This window comes from Rhipicephalus sanguineus, chromosome 5 (assembly GCF_013339695.2).
Source record: "Rhipicephalus sanguineus isolate Rsan-2018 chromosome 5, BIME_Rsan_1.4, whole genome shotgun sequence".
NCBI classification, from domain to species: domain Eukaryota; kingdom Metazoa; phylum Arthropoda; class Arachnida; order Ixodida; family Ixodidae; genus Rhipicephalus; species Rhipicephalus sanguineus.
This window is the reverse complement of record NC_051180.1, coordinates 199,519,932-199,535,856: the sequence shown is the minus strand read 5'-3', so window position 1 is coordinate 199,535,856 and position 15,925 is coordinate 199,519,932. Positions and strand designations below refer to the sequence as shown.

Here is a 15,925-nt window from a genome sequence, read left to right as displayed (position 1 = left end):
AGTGTTTGAAGAAGGCTTGGGTACGTTCAAGGATGCGACGGCTTCACTACATGTACCTTCAGATGCTCCACCACGGTTCTTCAAGCCACGACCACTGCCGTATGCCTTGACAGACGGAGTCGCACAAGAAATTCAGCGATTAATAAGAGATTCCATCATTGTTCTGGTGAAGACGGCTAGGTGGGGTGCTCCAATTGTTCCCGTGACAAAGAGGGATGGGCGCATCAGAATCTGTGGGGACTTTGGTGTCACCATTAATGCATTCGCAATGGTGGAACGCTACACCATTCCAAGGATTGAGGACTTGTGGACTGTGCTGGCTGGAGGTGAAAAATGTACAAAGTAGGACTTGCGTGACGCATACCAGCAAGTCGTCCTGGATGAGGCCTCTAGAGAGTAGTGACGATTTCGACGCACATGGGGTTGTTTCAGTACACCTGCTTACCTTTTGGGGTCTCATCTGCTCGAGCTATTTTTCAACGCGAGATGGAGAACTTGCTCAGGGGTCTGCCACATGTAGCGGTCTATTTTGACGACATTCTCATAACCAGTGCAAATGATGCTGAGCACTGTCGCAACCTCCGTGCAGTACTAGGCAAACTTCAAGAATCTGGCCTCAAGTTGAAACTCGAGAAGTGCCACTTCTTCATACCCCAAGTTGAGTATCTCAGGCACATTATCAGTAAGGAAGGCCTCTCCTCGAACATGGACAAGGTGTCTGCCATTCTGCACGCTCCTGTGCCACAAGATGTGAATGAACTTCAAAGGTTCTTGGGACTCAACTTCTATCGGCGTTTCTTGCCCAACCTTTCTGCACTTCTCCATCCATTGCACTTGCTTCTTGGTGATGGAAAGAAGTGGCAGTGGGGAAAGAACCAGCAAGATGCCCTCGCGCGGCGCTGTTGAACCAGCCCTCGCGCGGCGCTGTTGCTTTGTGTGTTGTGGCGTCACGCCTGGGGACTGAAAGATGGGACGCGGGAAAATAAAGAGTTAGTTCGTTTTGGGCTCTCGTGCGCGATGTCTCATTTTGCCATCTAGCCTCCGGCTATCTTCCGGCCATCTGCACTTGTATCACATACTTTACCAGCATACTGCGTCGAGAGGTCTTGCGTTGGGCCGCCACCGAGGCTACACGAAGCATTCACTTGTAGGAACATGCTCGACCAATAATCTGCAACGAGTGGTCTTCTGTTGGGCTGACACCGAGGACACACAAAGTGTTCGCTTCCGAAGAACATACTGTATCTGCATACTGCGTCGAGAGGTCTCGTGTTGGGCTGCCATCGAGGCTACACGAAGCGTTCATTTGTAGGAACATGCTTGACCAATAATCTATATCGAGAGGTCTTCTGTTGGGCTGACACCGAGGACACACAAAGTGTTCGCTTCCGAAGAACATACTGTATCTGCATACTGCGTCGAGAGGTCTCGTGTTGGGCCGCCACCGAGGCTACACGAAGCATTCACTTGTAGGAACATGCTCGACCAATAATCTGCATCAAGTGGTCTTCTGTTGGGCTGACGCCGAGGACACACAAAGTGTTCGCTTCCGAAGAACATACTGTATCTGCATATTGCGTCGAGAGGTCTCGTGTTGGGCCGCCATCGAGGCTACACGAAGCATTCACTTGTAGGAACATGCTCGACCAATAATCTGCATCGAGAGGTCTTCTGTTGGGCTGACACCGAGGACACACAAAGTGTTCGCTTCCGAAGAACATACTGTATCTGCATACTGCGTCGAGAGGTCTCGTGTTGGGCCGCCACCGAGGCTACACGAAGCATTCACTTGTAGGAACATGCTCGACCAATAATCTGCATCGAGAGGTCTTCTGTTGGGCTGACACCGAGGACACACAAAGTGTTCGCTTCCGAAGAACATACTGTATCTGCATACTGCGTCGAGAGGTCTCGTGTTGGGCCGCCATCGAGGCTACACGAAGCATTCACTTGTAGGAACATGCTCGACCAATAATCTGCATCGAGAGGTCTTCTGTTGGGCTGACACCGAGGACACACAAAGTGTTCGCTTCCGAAGAACATACTGTATCTGCATACTGCGTCGAGAGGTCTCGTGTTGGGCCGCCACCGAGGCTACACGAAGCATTCACTTGTAGGAACATGCTCGACCAATAATCTGCATCAAGTGGTCTTCTGTTGGGCTGACGCCGAGGACACACAAAGTGTTCGCTTCCGAAGAACATACTGTATCTGCATATTGCGTCGAGAGGTCTCGTGTTGGGCCGCCATCGAGGCTACACGAAGCATTCACTTGTAGGAACATGCTCGACCAATAATCTGCATCGAGAGGTCTTCTGTTGGGCTGACACCGAGGACACACAAAGTGTTCGCTTCCGAAGAACATACTGTATCTGCATACTGCGTCGAGAGGTCTCGTGTTGGGCCGCCATCGAGGCTACACGAAGCATTCACTTGTAGGAACATGCTCGACCAATAATCTGCATCGAGTGGTCTTCTGTTGGGCTGACACCGAGGACACACAAAGTGTTCGCTTCCGAAGAACATACTGTATCTGCATACTGCGTCGAGAGGTCTCGTGTTGGGCCGCCACCGAGGCTACACGAAGCATTCACTTGTAGGAACATGCTCGACCAATAATCTGCATCGAGAGGTCTTCTGTTGGGCTGACACCGAGGACACACAAAGTGTTCGCTTCCGAAGAACATACTGTATCTGCATACTGCGTCGAGAGGTCTCGTGTTGGGCCGCCACCGAGGCTACACGAAGCATTCACTTGTAGGAACATGCTCGACCAATAATCTGCATCGAGTGGTCTTCTGTTGGGCTGACACCGAGGACACACAAAGTGTTCGCTTCCGAAGAACATACTGTATCTGCATACTGCGTCGAGAGGTCTCGTGTTGGGCCGCCATCGAGGCTACACGAAGCATTCACTTGTAGGAACATGCTCGACCAATAATCTGCATCGAGAGGTCTTCTGTTGGGCTGACACCGAGGACACACAAAGTGTTCGCTTCCGAAGAACATACTGTATCTGCATACTGCGTCGAGAGGTCTCGTGTTGGGCCGCCACCGAGGCTACACGAAGCATTCACTTGTAGGAACATGCTCGACCAATAATCTGCATCGAGATGGTCTTCTGTTGGGCTGACACCGAGGACACACAAAGTGTTCGCTTCCGAAGAACATACTGTATCTGCATACTGCGTCGAGAGGTCTCGTGTTGGGGCCGCCACCGAGGCTACACGAAGCATTCACTTGTAGGAACATGCTCGACCAATAATCTGCATCGAGAGGTCTTCTGTTGGGCTGACACCGAGGACACACAAAGTGTTCGCTTCCGAAGAACATACTGTATCTGCATACTGCGTCGAGAGGTCTCGTGTTGGGCCGCCATCCGAGGCTACACGAAGCATTCACTTGTAGGAACATGCTCGACCAATAATCTGCATCGAGTGGTCTTCTGTTGGGCTGACACCGAGGACACACAAAGTGTTCGCTTCCGAAGAACATACTGTATCTGCATACTGCGTCGAGAGGTCTCGTGTTGGGCCGCCATCGAGGCTACACGAAGCATTCACTTGTAGGAACATGCTCGACCAATAATCTGCATCGAGAGGTCTTCTGTTGGGCTGACACCGAGGACACACAAAGTGTTCGCTTCCGAAGAACATACTGTATCTGCATACTGCGTCGAGAGGTCTCGTGTTGGGCCGCCATCGAGGCTACACGAAGCATTCACTTGTAGGAACATGCTCGACCAATAATCTGCATCGAGAGGTCTTCTGTTGGGCTGACACCGAGGACACACAAAGTGTTCGCTTCCGAAGAACATACTGTATCTGCATATTGCGTCGAGAGGTCTCGTGTGGGCCGCCATCGAGGCTACACGAAGCATTCACTTGTAGGAACATGCTCGACCAATAATCTGCATCGAGTGGTCTTCTGTTGGGCTGACACCGAGGACACACAAAGTGTTCGCTTCCGAAGAACATACTGTATCTGCATACTGCGTCGAGAGGTCTCGTGTTGGGCCGCCATCGAGGCTACACGAAGCATTCACTTGTAGGAACTAAAGCCCCTCCATCGCGTCTACTGCCGCTTTTTTAAGTAGCGCCATCTATTGTTCGACGACGACGCCCACTTCCGGTTCCGGAGCTTCCGGAAGGAAGTTCCTGAGCCACTTCCTTCCGCTTTTTCCTTCCATCTTGTTTCTGCGCACGCATGTGCACACGCGAGAAAGCACATATTTGCTTCTTCGTTTCGCAGGTGTTGTTGTTCTGAGGTTCGTCGTAAACTGCCTGCCGCCGAGCGAGTTTTCGCTCGGTTTTCTGCGTCGCGAGGGCATTGGCGGGCATGTGGCAGGTGCATCAACCGGAAAAGCAGCAGAAACATCATGGCGGGCACTTCGGCTTCCGCTAGGCGGGGAACCGGTATAAAGGGAGAGGGGGCGGACGAGTTGGCGCTACTTAACCTGGCCGGCGGACAACGCATGGAGGGGCTTTAGTAGGAACATACTCGACCAATAATCTGCATCGAGTGGTCTTCTGTTGGGCTGACACCGAGGACACACAAAGTGTTCGCTCCTGAAGAACATACTTTGTCTGCATACTGTGTCGAGAGGTCCTGTGTTGGGCCGCCACCGAGGCTACACGAAGGATTCACTTGTAGGAACATGCTCGACGAATAATCTGCATCGAGTGGTCTTCTGTTGAGCTGACACCGAGGACATGCAAAATGTTTCGCTTCCAAAGTACAGTATAACCTCATTACAACAGACCTGTTTACAACAGACATTCGGATATTAGATACCAATTTGCGGCGTTATGCCGACTTCAGTAATTGTTCCATTGATTGAGCTTCATTTACAACAGATTCTGGTACAACGGACATGTGGATATAATTGACTAAAATGTCAGGCCAGCAAGGTGGTCAGGCCTCCTTAAGAGCGGACTTTTCTACCACGAACATACCAATCTCAATAACTTCCGACTTCAAACATCGCTTAGCGCACTTTCGGGACGGGAACAGCGTGCTGTGGATATCGACGTACCGATTTAAGAATGAAGGTCGCTGATCTCCGGTCTATCAATGATCAGCTATGCCTAGCTGCAGCGACAAAAAATCGGCGTGCAGCGTGCTTGGTGTTGTGTTATTGGACGCTGACGCACAAAATTGTTAGCCGCTGCCACCGCTTCTCCGAGCGGTCGCTGCGTGGCGAGCTTGGCCGGGGGGTCCGCTGCCGATGCGCAGAATGCCCATCCGTGGCTCTCAGGAGCCAGCGGGCGATGCGATTCGTTACTTGCGATGAAGGACATTGCGGCTTCTTCGCTTTCACTAGCGCGTTGTTCTTGCACGCAAAGTTTGGATTTTTCTCATTCATTGGCACCGTGAACAGAGTTAGGCCTAGCCACGACATCTAGTAGAAAGCTCGGTTGCGATGTGTGTGGCCACGGTGCCCGATGTTTCAAAGTACGTCATGCTCCATTGCGAGTACAAAGAGTTGTCCCGCGGTGGTCTTTGTCATAAGCTCCGAAGTGCTGATAAGAAGAACCTCTAACAGCAGGTCTAACGAGTTAACGCTATTACAGTCGCATGTCTGCGATGTTCGCGACGAGTGCGGCGCGCCAGCGTAATCAGATGATCGAGCTTCTGCTTGCAGCTGGCAAACTAAAGCATTCTAAATTATCGTCGACCCACGAACACAGAACGAGTGTGAACGCGTCACTAAGTAGTGCAATTTTCGACAGCCACGACCTCGCGACGCACAAGCAGCAGACGACAATCCCGAAGCGAGCATCACGGCAGAAGCAGCCAGTCGGACGCCTTGAATAGAATTCAAACACGTGCTTTTTGTACACTTGTTATAGACCCTTTTCATAATCCGCAAGTGCGCTTCTCTACGCTGCATATTTGAACAACTAATGGCGGCATCTCTCTTGCTTACAGTGGAGACGAGGTCCTAGTTGCACGTGCTGAGGCTTGTCTATTATGCGTATTTATGTCAAGAGAGCCGAGTCTACATTTTCCACGTCATAGCGTAAGCAAAATGCGCTTGAACACGCTGTTTGCAGTAAGTGACTAGCCGCCATTACTTGGGCAAACTGCATGGCAGGAAAGCTAGCTTTACAATTATGAAAAGGGTCTATTGAATGGAGGAGCTAGCTGAAACGGAGAACTTAAACACTGAGAACTGCTCCCTACGACAAGCCTAAAATCGTGGCGCCCGGTTGCACCGTTGCTGAGCTATAGTTGTGAAAAACGTGTTTTTTTTGCTTTTTCCGCAATTTTCGCCAAGTCGGCAGACACAAACAAAATTTTTATAGCACTTCTACGTAGTTTTTAGTGAAGATATTTTGGAATCGGATAGAAAATTGGCTACAAAAACAGAAAATGCGATTTGCAAAAAATGGCATTTTTTTTTTTGGTCCCCTGTCAAAAATAAGACCACATTTGTGACTCGTAATTTTCTCCAGTTATAACAGACCCAATCAGCGTTTATATAAAAGTCTGTTGTAACAGTACTCTGATTTTACATACTCCCTTTACAACAGACCAAAATCCTCTCCACTATGAAGGTCTATTGTAATGAGGTTATTGGCCGCGAAATAGAGCGGAGTCGCCACCTAGCGGCTTCTGGCTGAACCACGCCTAGTGTGGATTGCTCCATGCGTCGTCTGCTAGCCCCATTGTGTTTGCATGTGCGTGTACGTCATGCAGATACTCAAAAGGCGGTTTGTTCCGTTGCGTTAGTGCAACTTTGACCGCTCGTACGTATGCCTAACACGATGTAAAGAAGCATTTGGCCTTGGTCGGCTGTATATATACTGTAATAAGATCATTGAGTGCACTTGTCGAGAGTGCTGTGTGTGGTTGTCGTACCCTCCGTTTGCAAGAGTCATATCAGTGTAGGTGCCGCTCTGTGGTTCAAGCGCATTGCAAGGTGCACTTGACGTTGCCCTAAAGATGAGAAGTACTAAATCTCATGTGAATATAGCCTTTTAGCGGCGCGGTGGTAAAAAAAGGCTCGCATGTACTTGAGCGTTGTGGTTAGGTGTTGTTCATACGTTACGCGATGAGCTTTAGTTGTGTGCGGTCCTGGTCTCACTAGAGAGAAATATTTCTGTCAAGTCACGTCTGACACTTCGGTACGTAAATTGTCCCATAAAAGGAACAGAAAATGAAATGACAGGGAAATCGCAAAACTGAGTTGCCTTGCGCAATTTTAACTTGTGGCGAAATTTATACAATAACACCCATGTACTTAGGTGCGCGTTAAAGAGCTCTGATGGTCAAAATTAATCCAAACGGCGTAGTTTACATTTATGTCATAGTAATTTCACGCGAAGCCACATCTTTTTATCTTCCCATTATCTTGAGCGTTTGTGTTGCGTTGTTCAGGTTGATGGAATGCAGCGGACATTATTCGTATGAAAATACGTACTTTGGTCCCGTGAAATAACCGAACCTTTGTTCCATTACTGTCTTGCAAGTAATCAATCGAAGAAATTTCCGTGCTGTACAGTTACCTTTGTGTACTGTTACTAGAATAAAAACAAGCGTGTGCGTGCTAAACGTCTTCGTAGCGCTAAAGCGCTGTCAGCCACGTAGCTTTCCTTGGTAAACCTATCAAGTGTTCTACATTTCATGGAGAACTGAATAAGAAATGCGAATGAATATTTGAGCACGCAGTGCACAAAGTGCTATTTCAACTCATCGTGCAGGAATACGGGCTTTCTTTTTGTTGAGGGGCATCCAAATGAACAAGAAGTAAATAGTTATTTCAGTCGCGCTATACAGCAGTGCGTAGTAGGTGGAACACAAGCTAAACATGTACAAATAAAACAACAAGAAAACGTCACCCATTGCGGAAACGCCGACTGTCGCCGAAGGCGAGCAACCCGTTCATTGGCAGAATGCGCTTCTCTCTCAAGTAAGTGTAACGTTCGGTGCGCTTCGGGCATTGATTCGGGAATTGAGAGTGCACATATTACCACAAAGGTGCAGTCGACGCGTTTTGTTTGCTGGAAATCGGGTCACGTTGCTCACAACGAAGTGCTGTTGTGCACGTTTGTATACGCGCCGACAACCGCCTATCCACACTAGCGCGGCGACGGTGCTGCCACCTGTAGCCCGATCTCGCGGCGAATAGTTTACATACTTTATCCGCATACTGCGTCGAGAGGTCTTGTGTTGGGCCGCCATTTAGGCTACACGAAGGATTCACTTGTAGGAACATACTCGACCAATAATCTGCATCGAGAGGTCTTCTGTTTGGCTGACACAGAGCACACACAAAGTGTTCGCTTTCGAAGAACATACTTCATCTGCATAAATAAACCATCTCAGCTCGTAAGCTGCGTCTGACAGGTCTTGTGTTGGGCCATCACCAAGGCTTCGTGAAGCGTTTGCTTCCCCGGAACATACTAGACCAATGAGCTTTGTCTGAGATGCCATGTGTTGGACAGATGGTGTGACTTCATGGAGCGTTTTGCTTAGCAAGGCAGGCTGCATGATGTAATGCTCTGTTCTAGTTTGTTCCTTGATCAATGTTGCAGTGGTGAAACCAGGTCACCATGTAAAAGAGAAACTTGTATGCATATCAGTATCCTAGCTTCTTGCAGCAAAAGAAAATGTGACAACATTGAAATAAATGTTGAGACAAGGAAGAATGTCTCTGAGAATTCTGGTGTGAGGCAAATGCGGCTGGCATGCGTAAGTGCATTTGTGCACAGGTCAGGAACAAAAAGATTTTCAATATAACCCACATGCTTATCCTGAAAAACACCTGAAGTGCTTTTGGCACACAGGACTTGCATGTATTGCTAATGCAAATATAGCTAACATGCATCGTGAAATAAAGCATGCCAAAAACTTCAACTAGGAAGAAAGCATGATCCTCATTTGTCCTTGTTGTCGTTTTAAATGCGCAGCATTTCTTATCGTTTTATCTCTCTCTCTTGGTCAATCGGTTGAACTTGGTAGTGCGAAAATTGGCATAGGAGGACATAAATGCATGACAAACACAATTCACACGTTATGACCTTTATCACTTGATGTGCCCGTCCAGCACCTCCTCTATCTTTCTGTGCCTCGGCGAAGGAGCGGAACGCAATGATAACAAGCCGTTGGCATTAGTGCAGGTTTTAGCCGCCAGGCGCCACCACCGGAGTAGACCCGCCATCACGTCGACACTCGCAGAAACGAATGCTGTGGCTGCATTCGAAGCTGCCATGTGGTTCTGTTTTTCGGCTGCATTCGCGTTGTTTAAAGTATAATGAAAACTTGTAAACAGGAATCGTGAAGCACTTGTCGTTCTGGGCAACCAGCCCATTTCAAAGGCATGTGCCGTTTGCGACTATTTGATCGAGACCCTCGCGCGTCGTCTGCTAGGTCGATACCAGAGAGCACTTTCCAGTGATGTGTGGAAGATTGTTTTGTCACAGGTTCACTTGACTGAGAGTCGGTTTTTGACTGTCTGAAAGTCCATTTTTCAAAGCAGCATTTGCCAGAAACTCATACTGAAAGCTTCGGTGCTTAAAGTTCCCCGATGTGTGCCACCGTCAGCTGGCGAAGCACACTACACGCAAGCCTGGAGTTCATGCTCTAAATAGCACGAAACGTCACTGGACTGCTTCGGGGGATATACGTGACCACCCGTTCCCTTCGTAAAGCTTTTGAGAATTACATCTGTTGCCACAGAGAGAAAGCAACAGCTGGTGCCAGAAAATAAGGAACTTTGTCGAGTGATTCCATCATTTCAGAGCTTAAACTAGTTAAATCATGGTGGTGCGAAAAACAAACAAAAACAGCTGCATATGCCGCGTGCTTCCTGCAACACTGGCCAATATGTGTGAACAGACGCTGTTGTTCAGTCTAAACTTGATCCAATGTGATAGGCGTGAAAGATGCGGTCTGTCGTCAGTTGCTTGAGCTCCTCAACGGTCTGTTGTAGCCTCAGTATCTGGCTCCTCAGCTCTCTTTCTTTTCATTTCCATTCGGCCTTTACAGTAGTGAGGAAAGTGACCGTCGACCTGGACGCTTTTGTCGCATGGGGCAGCCTGCTCAGCCTTGTGCACGCATTCATTGTGATATTGTACACGATGATTGTCAATTGTTTCACCGGTAGCGCATGCGGTGCCCATGGGCTCCGATTCTTCAGCTTCGTTATCAAATGTCAGCGCTGCGATCGCGAGGCAGCGTTGCTACTGGTACATGCATTTCTTGACTGTTCGGATACAGCACGGTCACGTTTACTGATACTTGCCATGCTTGGTTCAGTTGTTACCTTGGGCTGCAAACGTGAAGGGTAGGCTGCAAAGAGTGACGCTACTGCATCCTTCGTAAGCCGCCGCTTCTTATATTGTATGAAATCTTCGCGTCGTAAACGACGGCTGCATATTCGAGTGTAGTTTGAAGATGTATTAGGAGACCAATTATCCCGCCTAATTACCGGAAGCCACCTCTCCCGAACACCAGCGGTAGCTGGAATTTCATGGAACGACAGCCGAACAGCGTATTAAGGTGAAAGCCTTTGATGCTTCATCAAATGCGACAGCATGAGTGATGCAAGAAATCATCATTACGTGATGATGTCATCACCAGGGTAGCCAACCGAGCCAAAGCTTGGTTAACCTCCCTGCCTTTCCTCTTCGTTTCTCTCTCTCTTTGTGACATGATCGTGACGTCACATAATGTGATGTCATATGACATCTTCACTTGGTCAAAATGGGCCGATCACAGAGGCAATTCATAACCAGCTGAGGTGCACAAAGCTTGCAGTGCCTCCGAATCTTGATGCTGTAAGAAAACCACGTTAGGTGCAGAAATACCTCTGAGGGCGGCAGGGGATGTTCAATACACTGACTGGGAAACAAAAGAAGATAGCCTTCGCCTTTCAGTCGTCTCTGGTGAAGGCATAAGGGACCCTGTGAGATTTTTTTTTTCTTTATCAATGAAGGGAAATAAAAAACAACAATTGTGATTTCTTTGTGTTCCATTTGCAGAGTTCCATTTGCACAACAGTACGACATACTAAGGCATGTGAATGATGTGGTTGCAATAGCCTAAAATAGAAAATAAAACGCGAATACTATCAAACTCAAATGCACGTACCGAACCGGCAGCACGGCCCGACAGACTGCCTGCGGAATACACACAGTGGGGATGGAAAGAAACGTGAACGTGTGGCATCTGCATTCTTTGTTGTCTCGCATTTATTTTCAAGCCGTTGTAGCCCGGACGATTGATGAAAAGACGGAGCCGTCGACGATACAAGCCAAGACCACCTAGCATCTCTTTATTGCTACCACGGTCGGAGCGTGATGAAAACAGCGCGCCGCTGCGTTTATGTTTCTTTCCATCTCCCCTGTACCCTTGAAAGCCTGCAAGAAGCAATAATGCAGTTAAACTCTGGTGCAAACATGTATTCGCGAGTTCGGTAATACGCACGGCCATTCGGCGCCAGCTTCCCGTAGTCTACTCGCACGGCACCACCACGCGGTAGTGGCGAGCGGAGGCGGAGCATGCGTTCGACGGCCCAAGGAGAGCCTAGGCACCGAAAAAATAGTGCAGGCGCTGGCCCAGTGCATACGTCACGAAACCCTTTCCCCCATTCACGTGCGACACATACCCGCATACCACAACCTTTGGTATTTGGGCCAGAGGTGAAACCCAAGAATGGCGAAAATAGACATTAAATATTTTAAGTCAATAGTAAGAACGACGATAGCACGTGTCCGAACCTGATACTATTGTTTGGCACGTCTTAGTGGGGGCACGTGGGTGTTGTTTCCATTTCGCACCCGTCGAAGTGTCACTGCTGGGGCCAGGAATGGAACGCACACCTTCGAGCTTAGCAGCGTGATACCTTACGAGATAAGCTACTATGGCAGGTAATTTTCTAGTACACTTTGCACGGGTTACTTCATGTATTGCTACCACTTCCCTCTTCAGTGCCATTTGGCCCTGAGGGTAAATTAATATGATATCTGGTGTTTAATGTCCCAAAACCACGATGTGATTATGAGGGGCGCCGTAGTGGAGGGCTCCGGAAATTTCGACCACCTGGAATTCTTTAACGTGCACCTAAACCTTAGTACGCGGGTCTCAAACTTTTCGCCTCCGTCGGAAGTGCAGCCGCCCCTGCCGGGATTCGATCCCGCGACCTTCGGGTCAGCAGTCGAGCGCCATAACTGCTAGACCACTGTGGCGGGGCATAAATAAATAAATTGGTTCCCACAGTGGACGGGATCTGCCTGTATTTTTTGCATGCTTTATTTCATGATGCACATTTGCCAACTTGCCCAACTGACCCTGTTTGTACAACTAATATAACACTAATATGAGGCTACATACAGTTGAAACTCGATTTAACCGGGTGACGATCACGTCCAAATTATTTCGTTAAATCGAGATATTTTTTATCCTTCGAAATTTGGAAGTATACTGTGCCGACATCCTAAACCTACGACGGCATTGTTTTTGCCGGCAACCCACCCCTGCGCATCTGAAAAGGCCGTATGGACACCGTGTCCGGGCAATGCAGGCCGGGGAGACGGTCACGGGAAGTTATCGCGGGCTACCGATATGTGATAACGTGGACAACGAGTGCGGTGATTGTGCGAGCAGACCGAGCGAGAAAGATGACGGGAGATAGGCAATGATATCTGTGTCATCAAAATGAATGACCAAAGCAAGCACCCCCACCTTAAGCACCATCTGGAACACAAGGACGGTGCAGAGTCCGTTGTTCTGTGCATGGGTGGAGCATGCAGCCTTGTCAAATTAAAGCTAGGACCATAACTAGGGCACCTAAATGTTTCAATGCGATAGCGTTAACCCTTTGCAGTCCAAAACTTTTACCCACTTTCCGGCTCTACCGGTTCGAAACTATTTTGCCAGTTTCTGGCGCCGCGAAGAAAAACACAAACTGTTGAAGAAAAACTCACAGGATATTTATTTTTGCTCCTGCTTTCTCCAGGCAACTCCTTTAGCGATATTTGGGCAGCGTATGATACCGCTCAAAGCATTCTCCTGGGTGCAGGCCAGGGTTGTTACTGCAGGTTTCCACCACCGTCGTCTTTGTCACTGACTTCTGCTGATTCACTGTCATCACTGTCTGGTGGAGGCACGTAATTCTCTTCCTCACTAAAGTCGTCCTCGCTTTCGCTAAAAGCACCACCATAAAATACACGCGGTGAAAACGTGGCCATGCTTCTCAGCGAACCGTGCGCCAGTGGGTACGCTCTAAGCTCCGTGCTGAACGTAGTGCTGCACCCTAGTATAAAAAAAAAGTAAACCTCAACAAACAGAGCTCACTTATTCCTCAAGAGATGGCACTTCATGTATACAAAAAAAAAATGCGCACGACTCGCAGTGAGAAAACAGCGAAATTTAAACCACAAACACCCTTGTCGGGCGGTGCCCTACAGCGGACCGCTACAGTCGTGTTGCGTTGTCGGGCGCTGCCTGACAACGCACCGCAAAGGGTTAAAGCGCACACTCCAACAGAAACCCACCTTGGTCGAAATTACAAGGAAATCACCGCTTTTTCGCTCAGTTATTTCAGGAAAAACTTTGTTAAAATGGGTTTGGTGGCCAAAATAGTTCGTTAATTCAGGTTCGCTAATTCAAAATGTTGCTTTTGGAGCACGGCAATCCGAATTTGCAGCAGGTTATGGGGGCAAAGAAGTTCACTTCTTAGCATGAAATCCCAAATTTGGAGCAGTATAACAAATGAGGCTTTCTTTTACAAAATAAAAGACAAATATGTATTAACCATTCAGCATCAGCTTACTGTTATTTCAGTGAAAGCAGCGCTTGTTGAGCCAACCCTCAGGGCACTCACAGTAACAAAGAGCATTTGCAGCACCTGTAGTAAAATCATTTGACAGGCACTGCAAATGCTAATGACCACCTGCCAACGTGACAACCTTGAAATGTGGAGAGATTCGTAAAGCAGGAAAGAAAATGGTGTACATTTTTGTAAACAGCTCTGAATAATGGCCAGCAGTTTTTTACACGTCAGCAATCACACTAGCACTTGTAGTTGTATAGCGCATGCACAAATGAGTAATTGAAGAGCAAAATGTGCTGTGTCCCGTGACAGCTAATACAAATGACCCCTTCTAAATGTTAGTACGCTTTTCCGCAAGACACTGGCGTACTGCGGCGAAAGTGGCTTAAAGAGCATTCTGCACGCAATAGAACAACACCAGGGAATTTAGAACCACTGTTGCTTCTTCTTTTCTTTCACGGTGGGGCTAGGGTCTGCGCATTTTGACTGCATTGGGTGATGATGCCCAAACTGCAGGTAGCCCTTGGGGCCTCCCATTTATTGCTAAAATTAGCACTAGTGAGAAAATTCTGTGGCTAATCTGGAATTTTGGTGCAGGGTGGTGCAGTTTCAACAGATCTGCTGGCTCAGCTTGGCACAGAAAATAAGGAATTGTATCAAATTGGGGCAGCTGTTGCACCCCTGCTAAATGAATCTGTTGTATAGATGAGCATGAAAAAGAAGATTTTTTTGTGAGGGGTGATGACTGATGAGACATGATTTCTCTGGCGATGATAAATATGCTGCAGATAAGCAGTGTTCAGACAGCATTTCCCTCATGCAAACACTTTGTATTTTGAATGTAAGATGTGCTACATTATTGCGTGCTTGCCAGACGCCAGCCGTTATTGTTCAAAACCAGCTAATTGTTCATGCATTCCAGCACGATATAGGAGCTCACAAGCAGTGTGTCACGAAGTCTCATCGTGCTGCCAGGAGAAGGTAGAACAATTTGATTTGTTTGAAAACTCAGCAGTGTGCACCTTATTGCATTCTCAAAAAAAAAATGCACATAATGCTTCCACCTGTGCACACTGCATCATACTGTTGCATGCACTAAGGAATGCTTTGAAAAACAAGTTTGTCTTACTAACCGAAAATAAGGTGTTTGCATTTTGTGGAAGTTGCCTAATAAATTCCTCACCTGTGCATGACACAGGTGCTTTAGTAGGAATGCGCTGGCAAATGCGTTGAAAGTAACATGATGCCTTGATGGTCCTTTACTCTGAGGATATTGGTAATTCATTTTTAGAAAGCTTTTTTTTTGTGCCCATGTTTTCCATGTGTGTTTACCTTTCTTAAAAAAAAAAAAAAGATGACGTTTTTTGTTTTGTGTCATGTTGAAGTAGAATTTTGTTGTCCTTCAGGGCCGCATAGCCAAAAGAGGCCGTAAATTGGTGGACTACGACAAGTGCCGACACAGTGTGGAGAGTCTGCGTAACTCTGCAAAGAAGAAGGATGACTACAAGCTAGGCAAGGTGAGCATCCTCAAGTGTCCGGTTCTTCTATTGTCATGGCAATAATATGGACGTTCCAGACACACTTTTGCCATAGCTGTAAGGGTCTGTGCATATATACAGTAGACTCTCGTTAAACAAAAGCTGAAGGGAGGGACCAGAGAAATATGTTCGCTGTAACAGAAGCTCCGTTTACTGAGAAATGAGCCGGGTTGAAACATTCAGGTGTGAGAACAACCATACTAGAGGCAGTTATTCCATTTAAGGTGGCGGTTCTACGGTCGCCATCTTGCGAGTAGTTCTTCCTGTGACACCAGACGACGCCACTCAGTCATGTTTCGAAAAAAGGGAGGAAAATGTGCTCTTCACTGTCGCAGCAGGTGGTGGCGAAAAGCCTGCACCTGTTGCAACTAATCTCTCCTTTTCAGGGCTGCAGCTGTTGCCATAAGCTCCTTTGGGATGTTGTAAAGGTGCCTGAAGCCCCCCCCCCCCCCCCCCCCGGACCTTCCCCCCGTTCCCCAAGAAAAAAAAGATGCACCGCCCAGAGAGCCTTTGTACCCTTCTGCAAGTGTCCAGAAAAGAGGCGCCCCCTCTCTCTCGTGGAAAGGTAGAACTGAGCCATGCTGCCGAAAGGGTTGCTGGAAATAGG

The 15,925-nt window shown here is 48.0% G+C and overlaps 1 protein-coding gene across 5 annotated transcripts in view; it reads left to right on the top strand.

Moving 5' to 3' along the window:
• The window catches only part of LOC119394569 (amphiphysin), a 669,247-nt gene that overhangs the window by 467,547 nt on the left and 185,775 nt on the right, over positions 1 to 15,925 (top strand). For all 5 annotated transcript variants that reach the window (XM_049415832.1, XM_049415833.1, XM_049415834.1 and 2 more), the window contains exon 5: positions 15,187 to 15,297. In XM_049415832.1, the coding sequence (XP_049271789.1) occupies positions 15,187 to 15,297 (111 nt within the window). The remainder of the gene's footprint in view (positions 1 to 15,186; positions 15,298 to 15,925) is intronic.